This window comes from Xyrauchen texanus, chromosome 25, assembly GCF_025860055.1.
Source record: "Xyrauchen texanus isolate HMW12.3.18 chromosome 25, RBS_HiC_50CHRs, whole genome shotgun sequence".
Classification (NCBI taxonomy): Eukaryota; Metazoa; Chordata; class Actinopteri; order Cypriniformes; family Catostomidae; genus Xyrauchen; species Xyrauchen texanus.
In genome coordinates this window covers 42,705,813-42,731,660 of record NC_068300.1, presented here as the reverse complement: position 1 = coordinate 42,731,660, position 25,848 = coordinate 42,705,813, and the positions used below count along the sequence as shown (strand labels likewise).

General features: G+C 39.3%; 1 protein-coding gene across 4 annotated transcripts; it reads right to left on the bottom strand.

The window, feature by feature from the left end:
• On the bottom strand, positions 1 to 25,848 carry LOC127618892 (uncharacterized). Of its 4 annotated transcripts, none has more exons than XM_052091583.1 (11): positions 25,709 to 25,848; positions 25,169 to 25,194; positions 22,083 to 22,235; positions 21,871 to 21,993; positions 16,986 to 17,012; positions 16,630 to 16,743; positions 12,263 to 12,415; positions 12,051 to 12,173; positions 5,322 to 5,348; positions 2,938 to 3,045; positions 1 to 2,856 (listed from the first exon to the last, which is right to left on the bottom strand). In XM_052091583.1, the coding sequence occupies exons 2-11, from the start codon at positions 25,173 to 25,175 to the stop codon at positions 2,018 to 2,020; spliced, it is 1,674 nt and encodes a 557-aa protein (XP_051947543.1). In that variant the 5' UTR covers positions 25,176 to 25,194; positions 25,709 to 25,848; the 3' UTR covers positions 1 to 2,017. The 4 variants fall into 4 exon arrangements, with proteins under 4 accessions (XP_051947543.1, XP_051947544.1, XP_051947545.1 ...); XM_052091584.1 differs by lacking the exon at positions 25,709 to 25,848 and adding an exon at positions 25,565 to 25,672; XM_052091585.1 differs by lacking the exon at positions 16,630 to 16,743.

Genomic DNA, 25,848 nt, shown 5'->3' with positions numbered 1-25,848 from the left:
ATGTGTTTAATTACAACCTACACAAGGTGAAAAATATATACCATGCTTTAACCAGATGTTTTAACTTGTGTAAGAATTTAAAGAGTTAAAAAGAAAAATTTAAGATGAATATGATCACAGTAATAAAGAATCAGATTGTGTCAATCAGAACTGTTTTGAAAATCTAAATTCTTCAACATCATTAAGTCGAACATACTCAACGAAGCAAATCAAGAACAACGGTGAAAATATAGAAAATCTATAGTATTTGTTATTTAGGCTCAAGAATCTAACTGCCCTTCAGAAACACTTCAAATGATGAGACTGTTTGCAAAGTAGAACATAAACATAACTTCTCATACTCACTAAATTTGAATTACACAGTCTAATTGCTTTACAAAACTTTACTCAGAGTAGCTTTAAAACATTGCTTTTAAACATAAACGAACCTTTTACAAAAATGTATCTGATAACTCGAGTTACCAGCCAATATAAAAGGTACAGACCTTTGTCATGATAGACACAATATATAGAATTTTTTGTGATTGGAAACAAGGCTGTGAAGGATTGCTGTACAGTCTGTTCAATAGGTTGTACTGATTAATATCTTTGTGTCGATCGTTCCTAGCGGACTGCGCTCATGACATGTGATGCGGATGCTTTGTGGGTGACCAAAGTTCAATTCCCAGCTTGTGAGGTCCTTTCCCGATCCAACTGTGCTTGGTCCGTCTTGTAACCAGAGACCCTCAACCAAGGTGATTAAAAAAAAAAAAGATATGGAAACATTGCATTTTCTTCAAGATTACTTTTAAAATCTATGCATCATATCACATTGTATTTGGACTCATTTTAATTGAGAGCCTCTGCTGCGTTTATACTGTATCCTGTTTGTTTCATGAAGTTCCAAGCAAAAACGTGACAATCTGTTTTTTAAGGCCTTTACTCCATTCATATTTGGTCTGTGAGTGAAGCAATAGTTATTGTATTCTATGTGAAAACGTTCATCTGTTTGAATTTTTGCTGGTAATGTGTATAGTAAATGATCATATTTTATTAGTTATGAAAATAACGAACACTTATTTGACAGCATATTAAAAAACGAATTAAAAAAAGCACCTGTTAAGAGCTGATTATATTGCCTATATGCATTGTAAAGTACAGCATAACAGCATAAATTCTAAGCTTTAAAACGAGACCCATTTTGTGTTGGTCAAGCGAGAAGTTATTAATTAATTAGATTTCTTTCCCCCTCAGAGCGTCAAAGTATGCCAACATCTTTATTATTCATATTTAAGTGACTCAAGTGCAAGAATACAGTATATGGCCGATTTATCTTCTCTCTGCACGGCAGACAACATTTATAACGAATAATATGTACCAAATTTCAACATGTTCACATACTTTTTTACTCATTCAATTTTTAATGCTACAACAATTTAATAAATACTTTTGTATCCACGAATTACATTTCTTTTTGTTTATTTATTACATTTATAACTATTCGAGAAGTTAGGGCATTAAATGCAAACCACTACAAATTGCCACTATGTGGAGACTACGCGGAGGCTACAACGTAGGTTCAACACAGAAAAATAAACTAGCTTTTATGAAGCATGATAGAGCAATCTCATGCATGCAAATGTGTGCTGCCATACACATTTAAATGCAGAGCAATGATCACCCTGAGAGTCCAAGCACTCAAGTAATATTGAAGCATGTCATTTTGCTTCTGATAAGCGTTTTAGGTCACTTTAAAATGCAGCCTTTCTTATTTCTTACTTTGATAGTTCGGTGTGATAAGAGGTTCTAGTTCTGTACACTAATTGATGAAAATCTGTTACATTGTTAAAGGGTTGCACTTAGCATCCATACAGTATAACACTATGAAACACACCATAGGTGGACATAATGCAGGCTCAGTACATATGGGTCCCTAAACAATGAGTAGTCAACTAACTGCTCAGACAACTCACCAATGAGTCATTTATGAAAACGAATATGGTAGTATTGCATATGCCTTGATGTCACCCTCAGTCATTTAAATGTCATTCTCTACCTCCACAATCACTTCTTCAATGACGTCCGCTCTCTCAGAGTTTGTATCAAGGTTGTTGTGAAACAATTCAGGACGCTCTTGGAACACCCACCACATAGACAAATACTTGTGGATACAACTGTTTTTTGTGTGTTCACACAGGCATTTCCATTTTCTGGATCTGGTGTCAAACGAGACACATGTCCTCCCAAACTGACACCATGTGTCTTTAAGGTTGGTGTACACAGAAAAATAAAAGTATTTGTCCAAGAGCTCAAACTCTCCCCAACGAACAGGGTACACACAATCGACTCCCTCTAAACATGCTATTGAGTTCATCTGCTGGCATTCCTGTTTCTCCAATTTGGACAGGAAGCCTTTGTTCATCATTTCTTCCAGAGAGTTGAGAAAGAGCGGAGGTGGTGGAATGTACTTCCTTGCCTGACTAGTCCTCTCAAGGTGACAACATTCTTTACCTGGATTTCCACATTGGGCCTGTGCTATCATGAATTCCCTGCATTCTTCCAATTCACAAAGCATAATCTGCAGGGCGAAAGACTTAAGGATATGAATTGGGACTCTCGGTCCATGCAGGTCCTTGGGTGTAACGTAGATGCCGTTTTTGGCATCTATGCAGAACATGGGTTGTTGGACTTGGCCATGCTGTAGTCTCTCATGCCGTCTCAAATTTGATAAGTTGGTAAAGAGGAATCCACAAGTTTGACATGCCATCTTCTTGTCTGGCGTATCGTCTTCATTGTCTGGTGCATCGTCTTCATTGTCTGGTGCATCGTCTTCATTGTCTGTTTGTAGAGTCTCAAAAAGGAATGCTGTAGGTTCCCCTGGAGGGAAAAAGCTGTTTAGATCCAACTCAATTGGGGACATGCAGTTATATAAATATATAAATAATAAAAGGAAATTACCAAAGTTATCATGTTCAAAAGTGCACACATCCTTGGCTCTCAATATCACGCTGGCCTCTTGAGCATCAAAGTCTGATTGCAGCTTTCTGTGATAGTTGTGTATTTTGTCTTGTGGAATATATGTAAATATCTGTTATGACAAATTGCATAATCTGGACAGTACTCAACTTTTATGATCCCTTTTTTAAATGTTTTTTAAACAACTTACAGATTCTGCAAGGAATATATAAATGAATAAGGAGAACTTTATAATGGCAGTCTGAAACCTAAAAACAATGCTGCCTAATCAGAAATTATCTAGAGCAAGGATCTAGGATGAATGTAATTTTTTTCTATCTCTCCCAACAAAAAGCACTACGGCCCTTAACACTCTGATGCATGAGTATTTAAATCACATATTCTTAAAATATCTTAATGGTCACTGTTTAAAATCAGAATCATTCCCAATCATTCTTTCCCCAAAATGATTTCTTTTGAGAGTTAAACATCCGATGTAAGCCCTGTTCACACATGAAGCACTTCCAGCGACAAAGTGAAATGATCTCATTCATTTTCAGACTTGAGCGACAGCGGCCTCTGCCATCTAGATGTAGGCATGTCCAGCAACTTTAGAAAGCTGAGAAAAGTTCAAATTTAAGCAAATGAGGAGCAACTTTTGGCAGCGACTACCAATATGAGTGAATACTGTGGCATTGGAGCTCACATCATCCATCTGCTGTTAGATAATATTGTCAAGTGCACTTAATTTCATTAAAGAATTTGTCGGCAGTCTGAGTGAGTTTGATTCATACCATAATATATTGTTAATCTGGTTCAAGAGGTTAATTTTTAGCGACAAGAAAACGAATTCTGTCAGAGTAGGTATGACTGAGAACAATATCTTACCAGAAATTCTAAGAAATATGATATATACAAATTTAAGAAATTATTATTAATTGCCATTAAAACTATGCACTCAAAGCGCTTTACATAGTATAGGGGGAATCTCCTCAAGCACCACCAGTGTGCGGCATCCACCTGAATGATGTGACGGCAGCCATATTGTGCCAGAATCCCCACCACACACAAGATATTGGTGGAGAGGAGAGAGTAGAGTGATGTAGTCAATTCAGGGATGAGATTATTAGGAGGCCATGGTTGAGAAGGGCCAGTGGGTGATTTTGGTGGGATTTTTAATGTCCACAGAGAGTCAGGAACTTCTCATCTGAAAGACGGTGCTTTTCTTACAGTATAGTGTCCCGTCACTATACTGCGTGCAGTATTAGGACCCACACAGACCGCAGGGTGAGCACTCCCTGCTGGCCTCTCTAATACCTCTTCCAGCAGCAACATTAGTTTTCCCAGTAGGTCTCCCATCCAGGTACTGGCCAGGCTCAACCCTGCTAGTGGGCAACCAGGCTGACAATTAAGATTGTCAAATTAAAATGAGAATTTAAAATAAAATAAAATTAGCATTCGAATTTTGGAAGTGTGCCAAGCACTGATGATGATGACTTACATTCTTGGGCTATAACAGCCCCAGTGCAACGGATAAAACAAAATGCGGGTGTCTCAAGACATATAATAACAGTTATTTTGGTACAGGGGCAACATTGGGCTTTAAGTAGTACATGAGGGCCAAATTGTATTCCTTTTGAGATACAAGTTTCTGCATTGATTTGGTTCTGGTCTCTTTTAAGCCAAGAAATGGTTGTGTACACAATTTTCTGCAGTGTATATGCGACTGATGGGACTATTCTGCAATTGCCTATTGTATTGCTCTACATAGGTAGAATCTTTTCTATCTTTTTATCAAATAATTTAGCATAATTAAAATGATTTACTTTACTTACCTGGTAATTTATTATTCAATTTAACACTTTGTACATCAGGGGTCTAATTTAATAATAATAGTAATGTATTTGTTTACCATGAATTCCACTATCAAACACGGTTTTTACACAATGAAGTTGAAATAGCGCAGACGGATTGCTTCAACAGAAGCATATACCATTGATGAACAACCTCGTAGCTCAAGGTCTTTCTGACTTTCAAGTTTTATAAGTTATCATTTATAATCAATTCATTTCTGGAAAATATGTATGGGATTTTTACTTCCGGAACCAGACTGTTGTGCTCTATAACATTAGAGTGACAGCAGTAGGAATACCCGCTAGCAACTTCACAGTACAGGGACCAGCAACTTTAAGCTATAAAGTCACTGCATTTGTGAACAGGGCTTTTCTTGGTTCATCACCACTGTTAAAATTATGTTGTCATAAATAAAAAACACAATGTCATATAAGGACAGTCATACAGAATTATTAGTAAGGGTCAAAGAGTTGGATTCGGACACAGCCAATAACTCTTACATTTTTAAAACTCTTAAAATTAAATTTTCTCACCTGCTGGGTTGTGTCTCATCTCTACACCTTTGGTTGCATTAAAAACAGATAAGAAATGAAAGTTATTAATAACAGTCTTAGCATCTTGAGTGCATTTCAGACATGTTCACAGGTCCCTGAGTCCATGTCAAGTCTCAGGTATTTGGTCACAATTTCAAGTCAAGGTTTAGTTCTTTCTCTGTATCTGGTGAGTTTAATAAACCCCATTTATGGCTAATTCAATTTTGAAATATTAAAATCGATTACTTCTAGGGATTGCCTTGTGAATGTATTCAAACTTGTCTAATAAAGTACATAAGCTTTCACTTTAATCATAGATTTATTTTTATACAGTAAACAATCAATAAACTATTCATTTCAAATTTGCATAGGATCCAAATATTCTCCCTAAAATAACAAGGATACAGAATATTCATATAAAATTCAGGAAAGATACATTCAGTTTTGTAATTTAATGCAAATTGCAGTTGACAGTTCATAGTACTAAACAGACCTGCCAAACGTGTGAAAATATTTTGAGTACCACAATAGTGTAACGCTTAATTCACATGCTTTCGTGCCACTTCGCTTTGCACACTCACCACCATATCATCAATTTATTCAACATATAAATCAGCTACGAAGAAAAAAATACAATCATATATTCTTGAGAAGAACACTTTTTAATGTAAAAACATACTTAATAAATCTATAATATAAAAGAGAAGAGACTCTAAACTGACTTTAGTTCAGAGGAGGCTGAACCCCTGGTTTTTGACTTGCAGGGAGCATTTTTATATACGTTCACCTCAGGTTTTGGAACTTTGACCATGTTTTAACATAGACAGCTAGGTTAACAACTCTGCGTTACCCTGGCTTTGGATAAAGGTTTGGGTGTCATGGCCAATTGAGAGTTCTTCATCAGGTAGCTGATTTTTCATTGTGCTGGTTGGCTTGATGGCTCTACCAATTTCATTCATCATAGTGATCACATGCTCAGGCTTACAGAATGAAAGCAATACCTTTTGCAATTGCAGCTTCATACTTGGAAGCAGGATATGAATGCAAGGCTCCTCTTTTTGAAGTATTTGGTTGATGATGTCAAATATAGGTATGGCTCTCTTCAGAAAGAGAGAATGCACCTTTGACATGGGGTTGGTGAGGAACTGAAGTATCTTCCCAGGTTTTGTCAGATCCTTTTTCTCTTCCCTGGTGGAAAAACTAGATTAAGCTGGTGGCTGTGTTTTGGAACATGGTAGCTGGTATAAGCTGGTCATAAACTGGTCGAAGCTGGTCATGAGCTAGTCATGAGCTGGTCCAAGCTGGGAGACTGGTCATACCAGCTTAAGCTGGTGTTTGGAAGATGGTAGCAAGTCTACCAGCTTATGACCAGCTAATGACCAGTTTATGACCAGCTTGAACCAGTTACCATGGTGCAAAACACAGCTACCAGCTTAAGCTGTTTTTTCCACTTAAACCTCTAGTTACAAAGGCCTACATTCCTAGATAAAGAAAAAATAAATAATTATTTCTTGGTTCTTTCGGGTTTTCTTTTTTTTTTCTTTATCTAAGAATGTAGGCCTTTGTAGATCAAAATCGTAATTGCACAATTTGCCAAATGCATGATTTGGCCGTTTATTGACATTACCCATTTGTCAATCATCCCTGCTTGATATTTGGGGGAATTAACCTAGCGCTATGATTGGTTGAACTCCTCTTCTTCTTTTGCTTTTCGGCAGGCGAGATGCTGCTGCCTCTTGCTGTTAGACTTGAGTACTGCACGTGCACAATTGAACACAAAGTCGCCACCAGCTTTTTGTGTAGTTTAGAGTGACAAATCATACCAGCATACTTCAATGTCAAAATGCGTACAGGTTGGCAGGTCTGACTTAGTACTAACTTAATGACTTTAAAACTTTTAACAAATAAAACTGCTAAAACTGCATTTCTCTTCTAGTGCTTTTAGATCTTAGTGCTGCATTCGACACGATAGATCACAACATTCTCTTGAATAGGCTAGAGAATTATGTTGGCATTTGTGGAGTTGCATTAGCATGGTTTAGGTCATATTTAGCAGACCGCTACCACTTTGTCTATGTAAATGAGGAATTGTCAAATCAAACAAAAGTAAAATATGGAGTGCCACAGGGATCAGTTTTAGGGCCTCTACTTTTCTCCTTGCATATGCTTCCCCTGGGAGATATTATCAGGAATCATGGAATAAGTTTCACGTTCATTACGATCGCAAAATTCTGGCCTGTTAATATTTTCTAGAATATCAAAATCCACAAAAGGATATGGATCCTTTTCATTTGACTCCTAAACTTTGGAAATGTCTCCCTAACACTGTTTGAGATTCAGACACACTCACTCAGTTTAAGTCTAGACTAAAGACTCATCTATTTAGTCAGGCATACACCTAATTTATCCTCCAACCCACAATTAGGCTGGTTTAGTTAGGTCTACCAGAACCAGAAACATTGATCATGATCTAACTCGGCAATAATATTTTAATTGTTTCCCTGTCTAAACCTCGGGACTCCTGTCCTGAGGTCACCAGAACCGGCTGGATCCAGCATCATTCATTCCTGCTTCGTGTTGGACTCCACTGCTACGTGTCTCTGAGTGATGATGACTAAATGTAGCCGGCGCCAGCCAAACATCACTTCAGTCTATTATGATGGACTTCAGAGGACGAACTGATGCCAACTCCAACCATAAGACATGGGATACTTCATATGCCATTGCCTGAACCTTGGATTTAGGATGGACCACACCGAACCTCACCGAAATTACTGGCCAGGTTGAAATGCGATGCACCTCACTGTTCTCTGCCAGCATCCGTCTATTAACGGACTACTCTCTTATAATGGAATACATAGACTATCAATTAATTGCCAACAAAAGCCTTCATCAGCCAATTAACAAGGACAATTGCATCTATGTGAACTTCTGCAGTTAATCCAGGATGGACTTCAAAGACATTGGTAATTAATCTTACAGTTCATACACAATCTATGTTTACACAATGTGCCTTAACACTTACTTAGTTTAATAATTTCAAACCATGATTTAACTATAAGTTATATTTACATTATATTCATGATGTTAGCCAGAGGGGAACTGGCCCCCACAGTGAGTCTGGTTTCTACCAAGGTTATTTTTCTCCATTAATCAACATATTATGGAGTTTTGTGTTCCTTGCCACAATCAATTTCAGCTGCTCACTGGGGTTATTAATACAATAATACAAGAATATCATCTCTGAATGCTGTTCTGAGATGGGGGTTGCTGCTGTTTTGGTGGCACAAGGGACCTGCACTATATTAGGAAGGTGGTTTTAATGTTGTGGCTGATCGGTGCATATAAATACTGGCTGGTTAAAATTTTTTCGTTTTTTTTTGCATTCACCCGCCACAGTGAAAATTTCATACCCTACCTATGATCAAGAATTGTTGCTTTGCAGAATGCTCAATGAGGCAAAAAAAAGACAGCTTAAGACTTGAAGAAATCATTGGAACTGGTTAGCGGGGGTGGGGGGTACTTCATTCCCCGCCATTTCAGACACCGTGCTTGTTGCGCAAATATTTATTGCCACGTTTGCCAGCAGCGGGTAACGCAGCTCATTGACTTTTCATGGGAGATGTCACTTTTTTTTGGGGAATCATACATTCCTTTATCCCAAAAATGGTCTTGGTGCTGAAATGCACCCTTGAGATAAAATAATGAAAGATGCAGGTGTATTAAGAGGCGTTTTTAAGTAATTTAACTGACAAGATGTCAGCTGTCAAAGAGGTCCAATTAGGGAATAATTAAATTGGAAAACGATTGAAAAACAACACTGATGGACGCAAATACGCATTCGTTGCGAATAGCCCACACACATAGTGAAAAAGGCTATGACCAGGGAGAAAGAAAAAAATTCTATCCACATTTCCTTCTAATAAACACTACCTTTCCTAAAACAATTAATAAATGGAGCCAGTATTTTTTTCTGTTAAGTGTTTTCCTCCGCCGTAATTAATATGCCTTTTCTGTTTTTAAAGCTCAATAAAAGTGTAGCATTGATCTTGCCTTATCTTTGCCCCGCAGCCGCTTCAGTCATGTAGCATCCGTGTTATCTCACACAACTCACCAATAGTTGAACCTGATGCGAGTCTGCAGCTAGATGCATCTTCAACTCGTGCTGAAGGTGTTTGTGTTTTAGGTCAATTTCTCTAAATTTGTGAGATGTTTGGGTGCAGTTTGGGTGCGAGACGCTAAAATATGGGATAAACCGCATCCCATCTCACACCTAATTACTGTCAATTAAAAGTAACGTCTTCTGTAAGACGTCTTCTGACGATAGACATATCAAGAACATCTGGCTTTTTTAGTGCTTTTATTTAGGATTATTTATGAGTTGCAAATTCATTAGGTGACTTTATGTAAGCAATTCTATTTGTTTGGCTATTGATATAGGAACTGCTGTCATTAAGTTTCTTTCATAATGTTTACCCATTATACCAGTATAAAATTTCCACTGGTGTCATCCTATGTACCAAGTATATCCAGAAAATACCATATACTATGGCAAGCCATTTTTTTCCACAGCACTGTGAATGTTTGATGGGATGTGTTCAGTTGATGAAGATATCACATTTTGATATTTCAGAAACCAGCTAATTCCAAAAGGTTCACATACTTTTTCTTGCCATTGTATTTCACAACACTTGTTTCATTAATATCTTTCAGGCAGTAGGAATTTTTTGCAAACCTTTCTATGAAATGTTTTATATATATATATATATATATACACAGTGCATCCGGAAAGTATTCACAGCGCTTCACTTTTTCCACATTTTGTTATGTTACAGCCTTAATCCAAAATTGATTAAATTCATTATTTTCCTCAAAATTCTTCAAACAAGAGATTAAGATTAAGATTCAACTTTATTGTCATTGTGCAGAGTACAGGTACAGAGCCAATGAAATGGAATTGTTTTCGCATATCCCAACTAAGCTGGGGTTAGAGCGCAGGGTCAGCCATGAAACAGTGCCCCTGGAGCAGATAGGGTCAAGGGCCTTGCTCAAGGGCCCAACAGTGGTATCTTGATGGGGCTGGGGCTTGAACCACCGACCTTTTGGTCAGTAACCCAGAGCCTTAACCGCTGAGCTACCAATACCCCATAATGGCATCATGAAAGAATTGGTTTGTTTGAAATATTTGCAAATTTATTAAATATAAAAAATGAAAAAAAAATCACATGTACATAAGCATTCAGAGTCTTTACTCAATACTTTGTTGAAGCACCTTTGGCAGCAATTACAGCCTCAAGTCTTTTTGTGTATGATGCTACAAGCTTGGCACACCTATTTTTGGGCAGTTTCTCCCATTCTTCTTTGCAGGACCTCTCAAGCTCCATTAGGTTGGATGGGGAGTGTCGGTGCACAGCCATTTTCAGATCTCTCCAGAGACGTTCAATCGGGTTCAAGTCTGGGCTCTGGCTGGGCCACTCAAGGACATTCACAGAGTTGTCACGTAGCCACTCCTTTGTTATCTTGGCTGTGAGCTTGGAAGATGAACCTTTGCTCCAGTCTAAGGTCCAGAGCGCTCTGGAGCAGGTTTTCATCAAGGATGTCTCTGTACATTGCTGCATTCATCTTTCCATCGATCCTGACTAGTCTCCAAGTTCCTGCTCAATATTTAACTCTTTGGCCTGAATGGCAAGCATCATGCCTGGAGGAAACCAGGCACCGCTCATCACCTGACCAATACCATCCCTACAGTGAAGCATGGTGGTGGCAGCATCATGCTGTGGGGATGTTTTTCAGCGGCAGGAACTAAGAGACTAGTCAGGATCGATGGAAAGATGAATGCAGCAATGTACAGAGACATCCTTGATGAAAACCTGCTCCAGAGCGCTCTTGACCTCCGACTGAGGCAAAGGTTCATCTTCCAACAGGACAACGACCGTAAGCACACAGCCAAGATAACAAAGGAGTGGCTACGGGACAACTCTGTGAATGTCCTTGAGTGGCCCAGCCAGAGCCCAGACTTAAACCCGATTGAACATCTCTGGAGAGATCTGAAAATGGCTGTGCACCGACACTCCCCATCCAACCTGATGGAGCTTGAGAGGTCCTGCAAAGAAGAATGAGAGAAACTGCCCAAAAAAGGTGTGCCAAGCTTGTAGCATCATACGCAAAAAGGCTTGAGGCTGTAATTGGTGCCAAAGGTGCTTCAACAAAGTATTGAACAAAGGCTGTGAATACTTATGTACATGTGATTTTTTGTTTTTTATTTTTAATAAATTTGCAAAGATTTCAAACAAACTTCTGTCATGTTGTCATTATGGGGTATTGTTTGAAGAATTTTGAGGAAAATAATGAATTTAATCCATTTTGGAATAAGGCTGTAACATAACATAATGTGGAAAAAGTGAAGCGCTGTGAATACTTTCCGGATGCACTGTATATTCACTTAAAGCACCTTTAAGAAGTCTGACTGCAGACTTTGCAAATATACTCCCTGCATTTCCGTACTACTTCTAGCTTTAATTGCACCGAGGGAAGGAAATTCCTGAATACAAAATGTACGCAAGATTCAGTGTGTGAATTAATTTGCGTTTTATTTTTCAATGGCAATTTTTTTAAACACATACTTGATATTACATTCCCCCTATTTAGACTATAATGATTGGAAAACTACTATGCGCTACTCCACTAAAGGAATTCAATACAAATATATATATTTGAATAGACACAAACCGTGTTTGCTGATGTGGTGTCTGTAATCCTGTGTCCTTTGCAATGTTTTAGTGCACATTGGGCAATGCCAGTGGCTCCTGCCATGTCCTCCATCCGCACAGTAACACGGAATAGAAAACTTCCCTAACAGAAAGAGCAGACAATATTACAGTTCTCCTGCTAATGAGCACTGGTAGTAACATTATCTTTAGAAATGGTTGTTGGTCCATTACCGATGTCAGCATCTTTGTAATATATAGCAAATTTGAGATGTCTCCTTTCGAGGTGATGTTTTGACGCAGGGACTGGGTTCCTGCAGTAGAGGCAATCCATGTCCTTCATCAGACTGAACAGCTCCTCCTCATCAGCAAACACAAATATTCTCTCTACAACAGACACCAAAATACATTAAATGCCATCTGACAGAGCGATTGAAAGTAGTACATTTATTTGTGGATACATATTTTCAAATTATGATTCTATCTCTACCAATAAAAGCATTGCAATTATTAATCCTACATGAATATTTCAATCACATAGGAAAAGAATATCTGAATGTTTTTTATTCCCAATCGTGTTTTTTTTTTTTTTTACCCCATCTGTCATAAATATTCCAGATTTGTTTGGTGCATCACCACTTTCATCACCATGTTGATTTTATGTTATCATAAATAAAAATCACAATGACAAATCCACCTTTTTCCTACATCTCATGACGCCTTGCATATTAAATAAATAAATGCGGCACTGCTGCTCCCAGATGCAGCTGAAATGTAATCCAAGCACAAACTCAACATTTTGAGCATATATCCTTGTTAATTAAGTGTCTGTTTTAAAGGTGCCTCAGATATTTGTGCTTCTCATCTCTGTTACTGCATGTTGATATCAGACACACTGAAGTAGGTCCATGAAGATCTTGTGCACGTATAATCACTTTTTCCCAAAAAAAATGTAAGGTTATTTTCTTTAAAAGCTGCATGTAACCAGCTAAGTTGAAAACTCTTGTTAGTGTAGAGTTGATTAACAGGTGAATGGCGGTGCTTCACTGCTGTCTAGGACGCATCAGGACAGCGTTTACACCTCGCAATCACAAGATGTTTTGCACCACATTTACATCTGTACGGACCACTTGTGATTGAATCACCTGAAAATTATCTTAACCTCAGCTGTAAACAGTGTCTAAAACAATTGCAGCTAGAGCAAGCTAATGCTATAGTATAGACTTCACACCAACATACGTTTCCCCAGTAAGACCCTAGGAAAAAGGTGGATAAAGAATACAGTCATATAGAATTATGAGTAAGGGTCAAAGGTCATCATCCATAATAACTGGGATGTAACATCACACCCTGAATTGTTAAAAATGGCCATAGTGGAAAACTTTTGGGCTAAATATTCTTTTGGTTGTGGTGCCTTGGATGGTTATCTGAAACTAGTGTCTTGATCAAGTCCTTTTCCACCATTTGGGCCGAACAGTTTTTATTACAGTGAGGAATGGTTCCAGTAGCATTTCAACTCAAGCACAGTTCAGTATGGTACAATTACACACTGTTCCCGGCCTGTATATCTTGTCATGGTTAGCTAACCATCTCAACCATGCTGGTGGAACACCTATAGTGATGTGGCAACTCACAACTGGTCACTTTTCAGTTGGCAAGGTAACTCAGTTGTTTCTAGGTAGCTGGCCAAGTTCCCTGATATTTGGGTGAAGTAAATAAAAATAATAAAACTACTGTAGGTTAGTGTATCTTCATTAAGATTAAGAGATTCAGATTCAACTTTATTGTCATTCTGCAGAGTACAGGTATAGAGCCAATAATCACATATCCCAATTAAGCTGGGGTCAGAGTGCAGAGTCAGCCATGAAACAGCACCCCTGGAGCAGATAGGGTCAAGGGCCTTGCTCAAGGGCCCAACAGTGGTATCTTGGTGGTGCTGGGGCTGTGGGGAACCCCCGGCCTTTGGCCACCACTGGCCCCCATGCTTTTATGATGTTATTCTAGTTTAGTTAATTATTTTCTACATACCTTTTTCATCAGTGAGGTACATTATGCTCACTAGCTCATTAAAACGCACATATTAATATATTTATCATATCATATTATTAGGGATGCGCTGATGTATTGGCCGCCAATATTTATTCGCCAATTATAGACCAAATTAAAACCATCAGCATAAAACCCACAGATATGAAAATCTGATGGTTCATTTATAATTTATTATCAAGAAACTTTGTAAAATATCTTGGAAATCATATGCACAATCCAGAATGAATGATAGCCAAAGAATGTACAACCCCAGTTCCAAAAAAGTTGGGACAGAATAAAAGATTTGTAAATTGACCTTGACTTGTATTCAAACAAAAACAGTATAAAGACAACATGCTTTCTGAATGGACAGATACATTTCCCTCCCTTTATACCCATATATCCAGGGGCGGGACATGCAAATTCTGTCTGCCAATTTCTCATTAGCTTTTTCTCAAGTTCAGAGATGCGCAAGACTCTCAAGAGAGACCCCTAGTGTCGCTTCTTCGACACAACGTTGAAGTGAGCGACAGAGGCGTGGGGTTGGACTGGAAACCTCTGTCCTCCCCACTTCTAAACACTTCTAAATGCACATGATATCTGATAACTCAGATGTCACCGTCTTAAAAACTGTCATGCATCTGTAATGAATATAATGACATGGGCTCAGGAATACTTCAGTAAACCGTTGTCAGTCAACACTGCTCACCGCTGCATCCACAGATGCAAGTTAAGACTTTACTATGCAAAGCAGAAGCCAGACATCAACACTGTCCAGAAGCGCTGCCGACTTCTCTGGGCTCGTTCTCATCTTAGATGGAAAGTAGAACAGTGGGATCATGTTTTGTGGTCCGACAAGTCCACACTTCAAATAGTTTTTGGAAAAAACAGCCGGTGTGTTCTTAAGGCCAAAGAGGAAAAGGACCATACAAGCTGTTATCAGCATTAGGTCCAAAAGCCAGTGTCTGTATGGGCCAGGAGTGTGTCAGTGCCCATGGCATGGGTAACTTGCACATCTGTGAGAACAACATGAATGCCGACAGATTTTCCAGGGATGTCCCAGAATTTTCATCAGGACAACTTCAAACCACATACTGGCGGAATAAGCAGAAAGTGCGGTGTTAGATTGGCCTGCCTGCAGTCCAGACCATCTCCAATAGAGAATGTGTGGTGCATTATGAAGAATATTATATGACAATGAAGACCCTGTACAATTGTGCAGCTGAAGACCTGCTTAATGGATGAATGGGGGAAAATTCCACTTTCTAAACTTAAACTTGTGTCTTCAGTACCTAAATGTTTAATAAGTGTTATTAGAAGAAATGGTGATGTTTCACAGTGGTATACACTATTGTTATTTTGCATACTGTCCCAACTTTTTTGTAATTGGGGTTTTAGAAGGTTTGGCAACCCTAAGAGCATTTCATATTTTTAATCACTCTCGTTCTTACCTTAATGAGGAAAACCTGTTGTTACAGATGTGACAGTTGTGAAAAAGACACTTACAGTCCAGAACCATGAAGTTAAACCATCCAAAACACTTTGAAACCAGCAAACTTTGACTTCTTAAACACTGGTATGTTATCCATTAAGGCTGCAAGATTGATTTGATTTAAGACTAAAATCACAATATGGTCTTGCATGATTACGAAAACTTGAAAGGCTGTGTTTAAAAATAGCAAGGGTCGCTTTCTATTTGTTATCATTTGTTATGTTCTATTATATACAGTAAAAACATGTGGTGGTGGTGGCGTAGTGGGCTAAAGCACATAACTGGTAATCAGAAGGTTGCTGGTTCGACCCCCACAGCCACCACCATTGTGTCTTTGAGCAAGACACTTAACTCCAGGTTGCTCTGGGGGGATTGTCCCTGTAAAACGTGCACTGTAATTCGCTTTAGATAAAAGCGTCTGCCAAATGCATACATGTAAATGTAATGCAAAAAGAGAAGTAAAACGTTTTTTATTACAAAATAACATCAGTTATCATGCCATGATATTTAGTTATTTTTCAATATTTTTGTTTCTTTTTATCTTACATTATGGTCTCTTTAAAATTTTGGCCTGTGTTCAACAGATCCAATCCATGTTCAATGGAAATAATGTAATGCTTGAACAATAAAAAGCTTTTGCACCTCTTTGCATATTTTTAAAAACATAATTTCTGAGCAAAACTGATCTGATGACAAAATAAGGTAAGAAGCAAAGAATCGGCATCAGTTGTTAAAATCAGTATCGGCCAAAAATATTTCATATCGGTGCATCCCTAAATATTATATAAATTAATGTCCTTTTTATCTTATTTGGGAACTTTTACCTTTCATGTGCGGTGGCACATATAACTCCTCAGCATATGATAGTAAACCTCTTGCCTTCTACACTTTGCTTTCCTCTTTGCGACATGGCTAAAGCACAGGAAAGGCACAGCCCAAGTAAAAATCAGTCCAGAGCCGTCCTAAATCTGGAATCATCCTCCATAGTGCATTTGCTCAAATATTTACCTTTCACTCTGTCATCAACTTCCAGATTATTATTTCAATAAATGTCCTTTTTAGCTAGTCTGAGAAATTTTACCTTTCGGTGCGTTCGTGTCCATTGGCATACACAGCTCCTCAGCATATGTTGGGAAACCTCTCAACGAGTTCTTTTTGCTTTCCTTTTTGCAATATGGACTGAGTCTTTCCTGTTCTTTTGTGGAGTAAAAACCAGGGACAACACATGCTCCAGTGTTAACATATCATGGAATCGCCAGCTCTTGTGTCACGAGGTAACAGATGCATATTTTTATTGCACATAAATGTGACAGCTGGCCTGGATTGGCATGGTTTCAATGAGTACTGTTCAGCCTGATGGTGGAAAAGTGGCTAATGACTGCCAATAATTCTTCACATACTGAACATCAATGAAAATGATTGAAAGCCATTTCTCACCTGTTTTGTTCTTGATCATCTTAACACCTGTGGTTGCATGAAACAAACAAGATGTGTGATGATATTAATAAATGTCTTAGAAACTTAAGTGCTTCAACTGAAACAAAGAAATATGTCCTTTTGTAAAGCAGTTATCATGGTCAATGTCACAAATGAGCTTTTTTGATTAGTGAAAACAAGTTCTCAGTTACTGATGCTATTGTAGAAATGTCCTATTCACAAAAAGCAAATTACAGGGGATTATTGAGGTAAAGCAAATAATAATGTCTGGTCATATAATCACAATAATCAATTAAAAACAACTGAATTAAAGAAATAGTTCACCTAAAAAATTTTTACCCTCATGTCATTCCAAACCAGTGTTGGGTGTAATCTTATTACAAAGTAATTAATTACTGTAATACAGTAATTAAGCAAAAAAGTAGTGTAACCCATTATATTTAAAAGTCTTATAATCAGATTAGTTATTGATATCGAATCAATTTAATTACTTTCAAGTACAATACTTTGGTTACACATATTTCTAAAATATATTTTGTACAATTCATTTAAAACATGAAATATTTGACATCATATGTACATGAATTGTTTGCATGTCTGTGACAGATGAAGGGTCTCATAACAAAACATTGGTAGAGAGAAACATGTGAATGACTTATACCATTTCATACAGATATTCATTGGTTTGGGAAGTGATGGTTTTGTTCCTATAACATTTCCGGTTAGCTATAAATCTCATTTGAAACAACAGCAAGAGGGGCTAAATTTAAAGTGACTCGTAACGGTAACGTTAAATGATTAGTTCACCTAAAAATGACAAATATCTGGGTGAGAAACAGATCAATATTGAAGTTCCTTTGTACTATAAATCTCTGCTTTCACTTTCACATTCTTCTTTTGTTTTTGGCAATTCACATTCTTCATACATATCAACACCTACTGGGCAGGAAGGAGAATTTATTGTAAAAAAAAAAACACTTAAATATTGATCAGTTTTTCACCCACACCTATCATATCACTTCTGAAGATATGGATTTAACCACTGGAGTCTTATGGATTACTTTTATACTGCCTTTATGTGCTTTCTGGACCTTCCAAGTTCTGGCCACCATTTACTTGCATTGAATGGACCTACAGAGCTGAAATATTCTTCTAAAAATCTTCATTTGTGTTCTGCAGAAGAAAGAAACTGAATCTGGGATGGCAATTATGAGAGAATTTTCATTTTTGTGTGAACTTTACTTTTAATATGATTATCAAAATATGTCAACATAAAAATTTGGACCATGTTGTTTAGTGGCTGGATTCTCCCTGGAACTAATGAAAATGTAAGTGTAAGATATCAGAAAAACAACAACAACAAAAACAAATGGATAAATGGACTGCAGCAGTGAAGCAAGAGGTCTGAATAAGTGCAGTACTAACAGCTGTAGGATATACAGTTTATAGCACACATTATATCTCTGGTAGGTAAACAACATTTTTGCCAACTAATTCTGTTTGATAGGTAAAGTCTAACTGACTAGTTAATTTAGACCATTTCTTTACGATCTCACAAAGTGAGTTTATAGATTTCTCCCATGTAAATGAAGATAATTAGTTGCAAGACAAACAATTGCAGTGTTAACACTGAGATTCAAACATGGATATATTATCTTTTACTCGCTTGTTTCTAATTCATCTGGATTGGACTTGCACAACGGCTCGAGCCTCGTCATTCCCAATGACAGCGATGAGCTCTGTGCGTTTGTGGGCTGGATATGGATTAATGTTGTCAGTTAGATCATTGTTCAGTTCTCAAGTCTTTGGAAAAGCTGGACAGTATTGAGATCAATTCTTAGGTTTCCCCGGTAAGTGGCTCTGACATGAGCAGCATGGTGGAAAGGGGTAAATGTGTGTGTGGCTGTAAACTAAAGCCTTTTGGTTATTTTTTAAGAAATATAAAACTTCATGTTTTGGTAGGAATTATGTCAAAACACCAAATCAAACTGCGTTCCTCAAGCTGACCTGACAAAACACGGGATGAGACCGAGTCAACCCTGAGATTGTAAAATCTTGCAAAGGTATTGGGTGTTGCCCATCCCGCTGCTCTGCAGATATCTGCTAGGGAGGTGCCGTTGACCAGTGCCCACAAGGATGGCACACTTCTCGTTGAGTGTGCTCAAACCCTCAAGGGTCAGCATGGCCTGGGTCTGGTAAGCCAGTGAGATGGCGTCAACGACCCAGTGAGCTAACCTCTGTTTGGAGACGGCGTTCCCTTTCCGCCATAGCAGACAAAGAGCTTCTCAGAACATCTAAAGCTCTGCGTGCGGTCCAAATAGATACGCAAAGCATGTACCGGACACAGCAATGAAAGGGCTGGGTCTGCCTCCTCCCGGGTCAGCGCTTGCAGGTTCACAACCTGATATCTGAAGGGGGTCATGGGCACGTAGCCCAGTTGCGGCCTCAGGATAACTTGAGTATGTGCCGGACCGAACTCCAGGCAGGTGTCACTGACAGAGAACACTTGCAGGTCCAGGTTGATGGAGGCTAACACTATAAGGAGAGCCATCTTCAGGGAGAGGGCCTTGAGCTCAACTGAGTCAAGCAGGTCGAAGGAGAGGCTCTGAAGGCCCGAGAGGACCACTGAGAGATCCCAGGAGGGGAACAGGATTGGCAGGGGAGGGTTCAGTCTCCGGGCCTCTAAGGAACCTGATAATCAAATGGGCCGCGATAGCGGCTAAATACACCTTCTAGGTGGAAGGGGACAGCCTCCCCTCCAGCCTCTAATGCTGGAATGAAAGCACTGACCGAACTGCGCATCTCGGGTCTTCAGCTCGGGAAGAACACCAATTTGCGCCCGGTTGAGAACTCACAAGTCCAAGATTGGTCGTAACCTTTCATTTTTTTTGGGTACGAAGAAGTAAGGGCTGTAGAAAACCTTCTTCATCTCGGCTACGAGGGATGTGCTCTATCGAGTCCTTGAGAAGCAGAGTCGTGGAAAGCGCTGGCTTTTTCGCCATGAACAGAGGTGGAGCGAATACCGCTGAAACGAGCCGGAAGCCGGGCGAACTGAATCGCGTAGCTGAGTCGGCTGGTCCTGGCCAACCAGCACAACGGGTTGGACAGCAAAAGCCACGGGTCCAAACATGCGAGGGGCACTGGGGAGGACGATCGCTTATGACGTGCTGGGAAGGCTTTTCGGCTGGGGGGGAGCAGGTAATAGCACATCGGGAGGCAGAAGAGCGTCCCGAGGCTTGGGTGCTGAGAAAAGACTCAAAGCACTTACCTACCTCCGCGCACCCGGCAGGCAGTGGGTTAAAGACTGAGGAAGAGGTCCTGGAAAGGCGTCTTCAGAACTCGTCAGCGCTGGCCTGCCGGGGCTGAGCAGTCACAGGTCCGGATGCGAGGAGACGGCGTCCGGGGAGCTGGGACTGTAGAGTTTTGGTGCCGTGAGAACTGCTGGGCGTCGATGGTATCACCATAGAGGCCAAGCTGGGAGACGGGGCGTTGAGATTGCGTGCCTTGTCAATGTCATACATTTCGACCATGTTCAGCCAGAGGTGGTGCTCTTGGACCATGAGGGTGGCCATCGCTCGCCGAGTGCCTGCACTGTGACCTTCGTGGCTCTGAGAGCGAGGCTGGGGGAGAGTATCATGCAGTCCTGCCAGGTGGTGGCGTTCTCGAGACACAGGTGGATCGCAACCACCCTGTCCACCTGGGGAACCTCCCGTGTACACAGTGGCCATCCAGGGTAGTGAGAGCGGTTCTGGGCAGTAAAAGGTGCCCTCGACGACCGCGTCAGCTGGTCATGCACTTCCGGGAAGAATGGTACCGGGGGGCGTGGCAGGGAGCGGCGCCCTGAGCCGAAGTACCAGTAGTTGAGCCGCAAAGGCTGTGGGGAGGACAGATGGGTTCCAATCCAAGCCCACACTCATGGCAGCCCAGGCAAGCATATCGGCCATCTGCACGTCAGCCTCAGACTGGGCGGGCTGGCCCAAAGGCGGAAGCCCAGTCGAGTCCTCTGCGTCAGACGCCTGGGCGCTCTCCAATGCAGCGGTGATGTCATCATCAAATTCCTGGGGTTCAAGGGCACTCATCCCGAGCTCGGACGGAAGCGAGCGAGCGTGTCGGGGACCGGGTGGTTCGTGGGGATTTACCCGGCGAAACAGAGCCCGTCGTCATCCCCAAATCGTCAGCCGGGTCGTCATCAATCATGTGGGAAGAAGGAGTGTCTCGGGGGGTGGCTGAAGTGGCATTCACCTTCAGGAAGGAGAGCCGTGACCGCAATGCTGCCATGGTCATGTTCTCGCAGAGTACATGAACCATTCACAAATGCCGCCTCAGTGTGATCACTGCCCAGGCACACGAGGCAGTGTCAGTGGCCATCGGTCTTGGAGAGATATCGACCGCATCCAGGAACTACACAGAGGTGGAAGGGCATCTTGAAAAAGACAAGTCCTGAAAAGGACGTTCAACGCCTGTCTGCGTATTGCTCTTTTATGAGTGAAAACGCTAAACTTTTTTAGAGAAACAAACTGTTTTAGGAGGGGAAAATACTCTTTTAGGCAGTGAAAGCACTGTCGAAGTGCCCAGGGGCGTGGACTGCACAGCGTGCAGAGAGAGAACGCCAGCTGGAAATGCACCGTAGGATCCAACAGCAGTGCTTCTTGTCAGTACAGGTGAGTGGAACAGTGGTGAACTTGGCTTGCTGTTGCACAGCCGCTCGGCTCAGAAGAAAAAAAATGTGCCTTTTCTCCAGTTCAGAGGTACGCGAGGCTCCCAAAGAAGACCCCTTGTGTCACTTCATTCGACACAACGTCGAGTGAGTGACAGAAGGGGAACTACCATGTGCTACTCCACTGAAGTAATTCAATGCAATAAAAAAAATTAAATAGACACAAACCGTGTTTGCTGATGTGGTGTCTGTAATCCTGTGTCCTTTGCAATGTTTTAGTGCACATTGGGCAATGCCAGTGGCTCCTGCCATGTCCTCCATCTGCACAGTAACACGGAATAGAAAACTTCCCTAACAGAAAGAGCAGACAATATTACAGTTCCCCTGCTAATGAGCACTGGTAGTAACATTATCTTTAGAAATGGTTGTTGGTCCATTACCGATGTCAGCATCTTTGTAATATATAGCAAATTTGAGATGTCTCCTTTCGAGGTGATGTTTTGACGCAGGGACTGGGTTCCTGCAGTAGAGGCAATCCATGTCCTTCATCAGACTGAACAGCTCCTCCTCATCAGCAAACACAAATATTTTCTCTACAACAGACACCAAAATACATGAAAAACATACAATTTTCATTACCACTTTCTCTGTTCCTATGTGTGAACATCTGTTTGATCTGCTGAGACCATCACAACATTCAACACACTGCATTTTTCTAAGTTCGGCTCTAGCTTCTATACCTTTCTTGCTCACTCTGTAAACTTGTGCTCAGCGTGCTTCTACAGATATTTTTGGATTACTTGTGATTTTTCTCGCCTGTAACTTGCTTTGAATAAAATTATGAAGGGCCAAGTTATTCAACATTAAATAATAAAAATACATAATTAAATCATAAAGAAATTGTCAATAAAATCATCACATTTATTATTAAACACCTAAATATAGAAATGTTCCTTGCATTTCATTTTAGCACTAATTGCAATCCAGTTTCACGCAAACACGAGCCTCATGTCTTTTCATTTTCATGGTTATGGGTAGAGGTCAACCAGTAGTGGTTTTTACCAATACCGGTAACATAGATGATGGCTGATAACCAATTACTAGGCCGATAGTTTTTAAATTAGATTTATTGAATGTTAAAAAAAATAAATAGAGTTCTTAATGTTTCCTTACTATGACATGCACAGACATAGAGGCAACAAGATTCCAAAATGAATAAAATCCAAGATGCAGATTATTGTTCAACCAAAATCCCCCTAATAATTAATAACTACAAAGATTTGGTGTATAATGCAGGACTTTTAACTATAAACAAGCCCAAAACACACAGACTTTTTTACAATTACAAATTACTAAATATATAATGAAGTGAGGATATTGTCAATGATGAAATGCAAATCCCCACATGATTGTTTTTATTTCACCTCTAGAGGCTGCTGTTAAACTGTAGAATCCTCTAGTGTCTGCCACAGAGGAACACGAGGAATAATATAAAAAAAAATGTAAACCATAAGAAACTATCGGCACATATTTTTTAAGACAATCTGTAGTTCAAAATATCTACCTTTAGTTACGAGACACTTGAGTGCCAATATTTACCTTAAATTTAATCTCTTATTATAACAATCTCAGACATTGTTTTAAAAAAGAACAGAAAGCCCCCCCAAAAAATAAAATAAATAGTTTTGAAAGGTTACGTCCACTGTCATTGAATGACGTGCTGATAGTGTAACCCTGAACAAGGGCACAACTACCCATTTTCAAGTATGTATGCGACACCAAATTCATGCTCCTCATAAGCATTGAGCGAGGGGTGGCGGGGGTCCGATTGCACCCCCTTTAGTTAGCCGCCAGCGCTCCCATTTATATGGCACCCCTATGAGTTGCATACATTGCATCTTTGGTTTTTGCACCTCTGACCCTGAAAATGAAAAGACATGAAGCTTATAGTGCTTAAAAGAATATGAGGCATCGTTTTTTAACCATTAAATTATGAATTTAAATGATTACATGCAATATGAATATTGTATATCCATATATCTTCGACTGTATCCTACTAAAAAGCACTGTGAGATACTGGTAGGGTGGTTGTGTGAGTTGCCATACACTGGCGGCCAAAAGTTTGGAATAATGTACAGGTTTTGCTGTTTCGGAAGGAAATTGATTCTTCAACTGATCACAAAGTATAGTCAGGACATTACTGATGTAAAAATAAGCACCATCACTATCTGAAATGTATTTTTTTTTTTTTTATCAAATCTAGACAGCAGCTATCACTTCAAAACCTTTTCCTTGAGTAATCATGATAAATTGCTAATTTGTAACTAGAAAATCACTTGCCATTATATCAAACACAGCTGAAAGCTTTTTGGTTTGTTGTTAACATTGTCTTACCACAGTATACAATAGACTGGAATGTCTTGAGGTCAATTTTAGGTCAAAAATGGCAAAAAAGAAACAGCTTTCTCTAGAAACTCTTCAGTCAATCATTGTTTTGAGGAATGAAGGCGATACAATGCTTGAAATTGACAAAAAACTGAAGATTTCATCCAAAGGTGTACACTACAGTCTTCAAAGACAAAGAACTGTCTCTGACAAGGACAGAAAGAGACATGGAAGACCAGATGTACAAATAAACAAGAGGATAAGTACATCAGAGTCTATAGTTTGAGAAATAGACAGCTCGCATGTCCTCAGCTGACAGCTTCATTGAATTCTACCCGCTCAACACAAGTTTCATGTACAACAGTAAAGAGAAGACTCTGGTGCAAGCCTTATGGGAAGAATTGCAAAGAAAAAGCCACTTTTAGAGTGGGCAAAGAAACAGACATTGGACAACAGATAACTGGAAAAGAGTGTTATGGATCTTAACCCCATTGAGCTTTTGTGGGATCAGCTAGATTGTGCGTGAGAAGTGCCCGACAAGACAGCCACATCTATGGCAAGTGCTATATGAAGTGTATGGTGAAAAGTCATCAGAGTATCTGGACAAACTGACAGCTAGAATGCCAAGGATCTGCAATCTGCACATTATGAATGTCCTGACTATACTTTGTGATCAGTTGAATGCCACTTTGGTGAATAAAAGTACCAATTTCTTTCCATAAGTGCAAAATCTATACAAACTTTTGGCCACCACTGTAAAAATTATATATATATATATATATATATATATATATATATATATATATATATATATATATATATATATATATATATAAATTGGATGGCTAGTGGTCTTATTGGTTAACTATTTGGCAGGCAACCCAAGGGTTTTAGGTTAAAACATAAACACAACCAAGATTGCTCCACTGCTTTGAATAAGAATGTGTCTACATAACCAATAACATGGCTTTAAGGGAAGTTTGCATAAATTTGTTAACTTTGTACAAGTTGGTTTACTGAGATAAAATCACCATGTGCTTTTGAGCAGTGTATAAATCCAATGAAATGACTTTTAATTAATTGCAATAATCTGCATTGTTAATATTATCTAATTTTAATATTTTAAATCTATTTTACTCACCTGCCATGACAATTTACTCCCAAAGCCTAAACAAAGAGAAACAAATTACTACAGGCACCACTTTAATTTAAAGTGTTATCTTGGCACTGAAATAAACATTTATCTGAGTAAATATACTTTCAGTCAAAATACTGTAGCTACTACGGTTAAAATGACTATAATTCAACTGTGGTAATTTGGTATTAATTTCGCCATGAAAATAGCAATAGAAGCTGTTTTGGCGTTAAAAATATATACATAAAAAATTTGCTTTTATCCACCACCCTCATCAAACAATAAATATAACTCAAATTCCGAACAGATGCTCAACGCTTCTTAGAAGCGAGAAGGAGATCCAATATTAATTATCTCATTTCACAGTAAGAACAATAACAAGGTAACAAAAACTATGGTTACCATGGTGATTTCTTTAAGGATAACAAAGCGATTATTAGCAAATACGCAACGAACAGAATTGTAACGTCTCCACATGCAGCAGCACCAAAAAAAACAACAAAAAACATGCAGCACTTCATGCAAATCGCTTAATGTTAAACTAACCTCGATACCAGATACTATACTGACAGTGCCTTGTCTTCACTGTGATCGACTGCAGTTTTAAAGATTTTATAAAAAAGAAAAAAGAATAGATCGACTGCTTTCTTTCGCGACAATCTATGACGTCAATGCACGTGACTGTC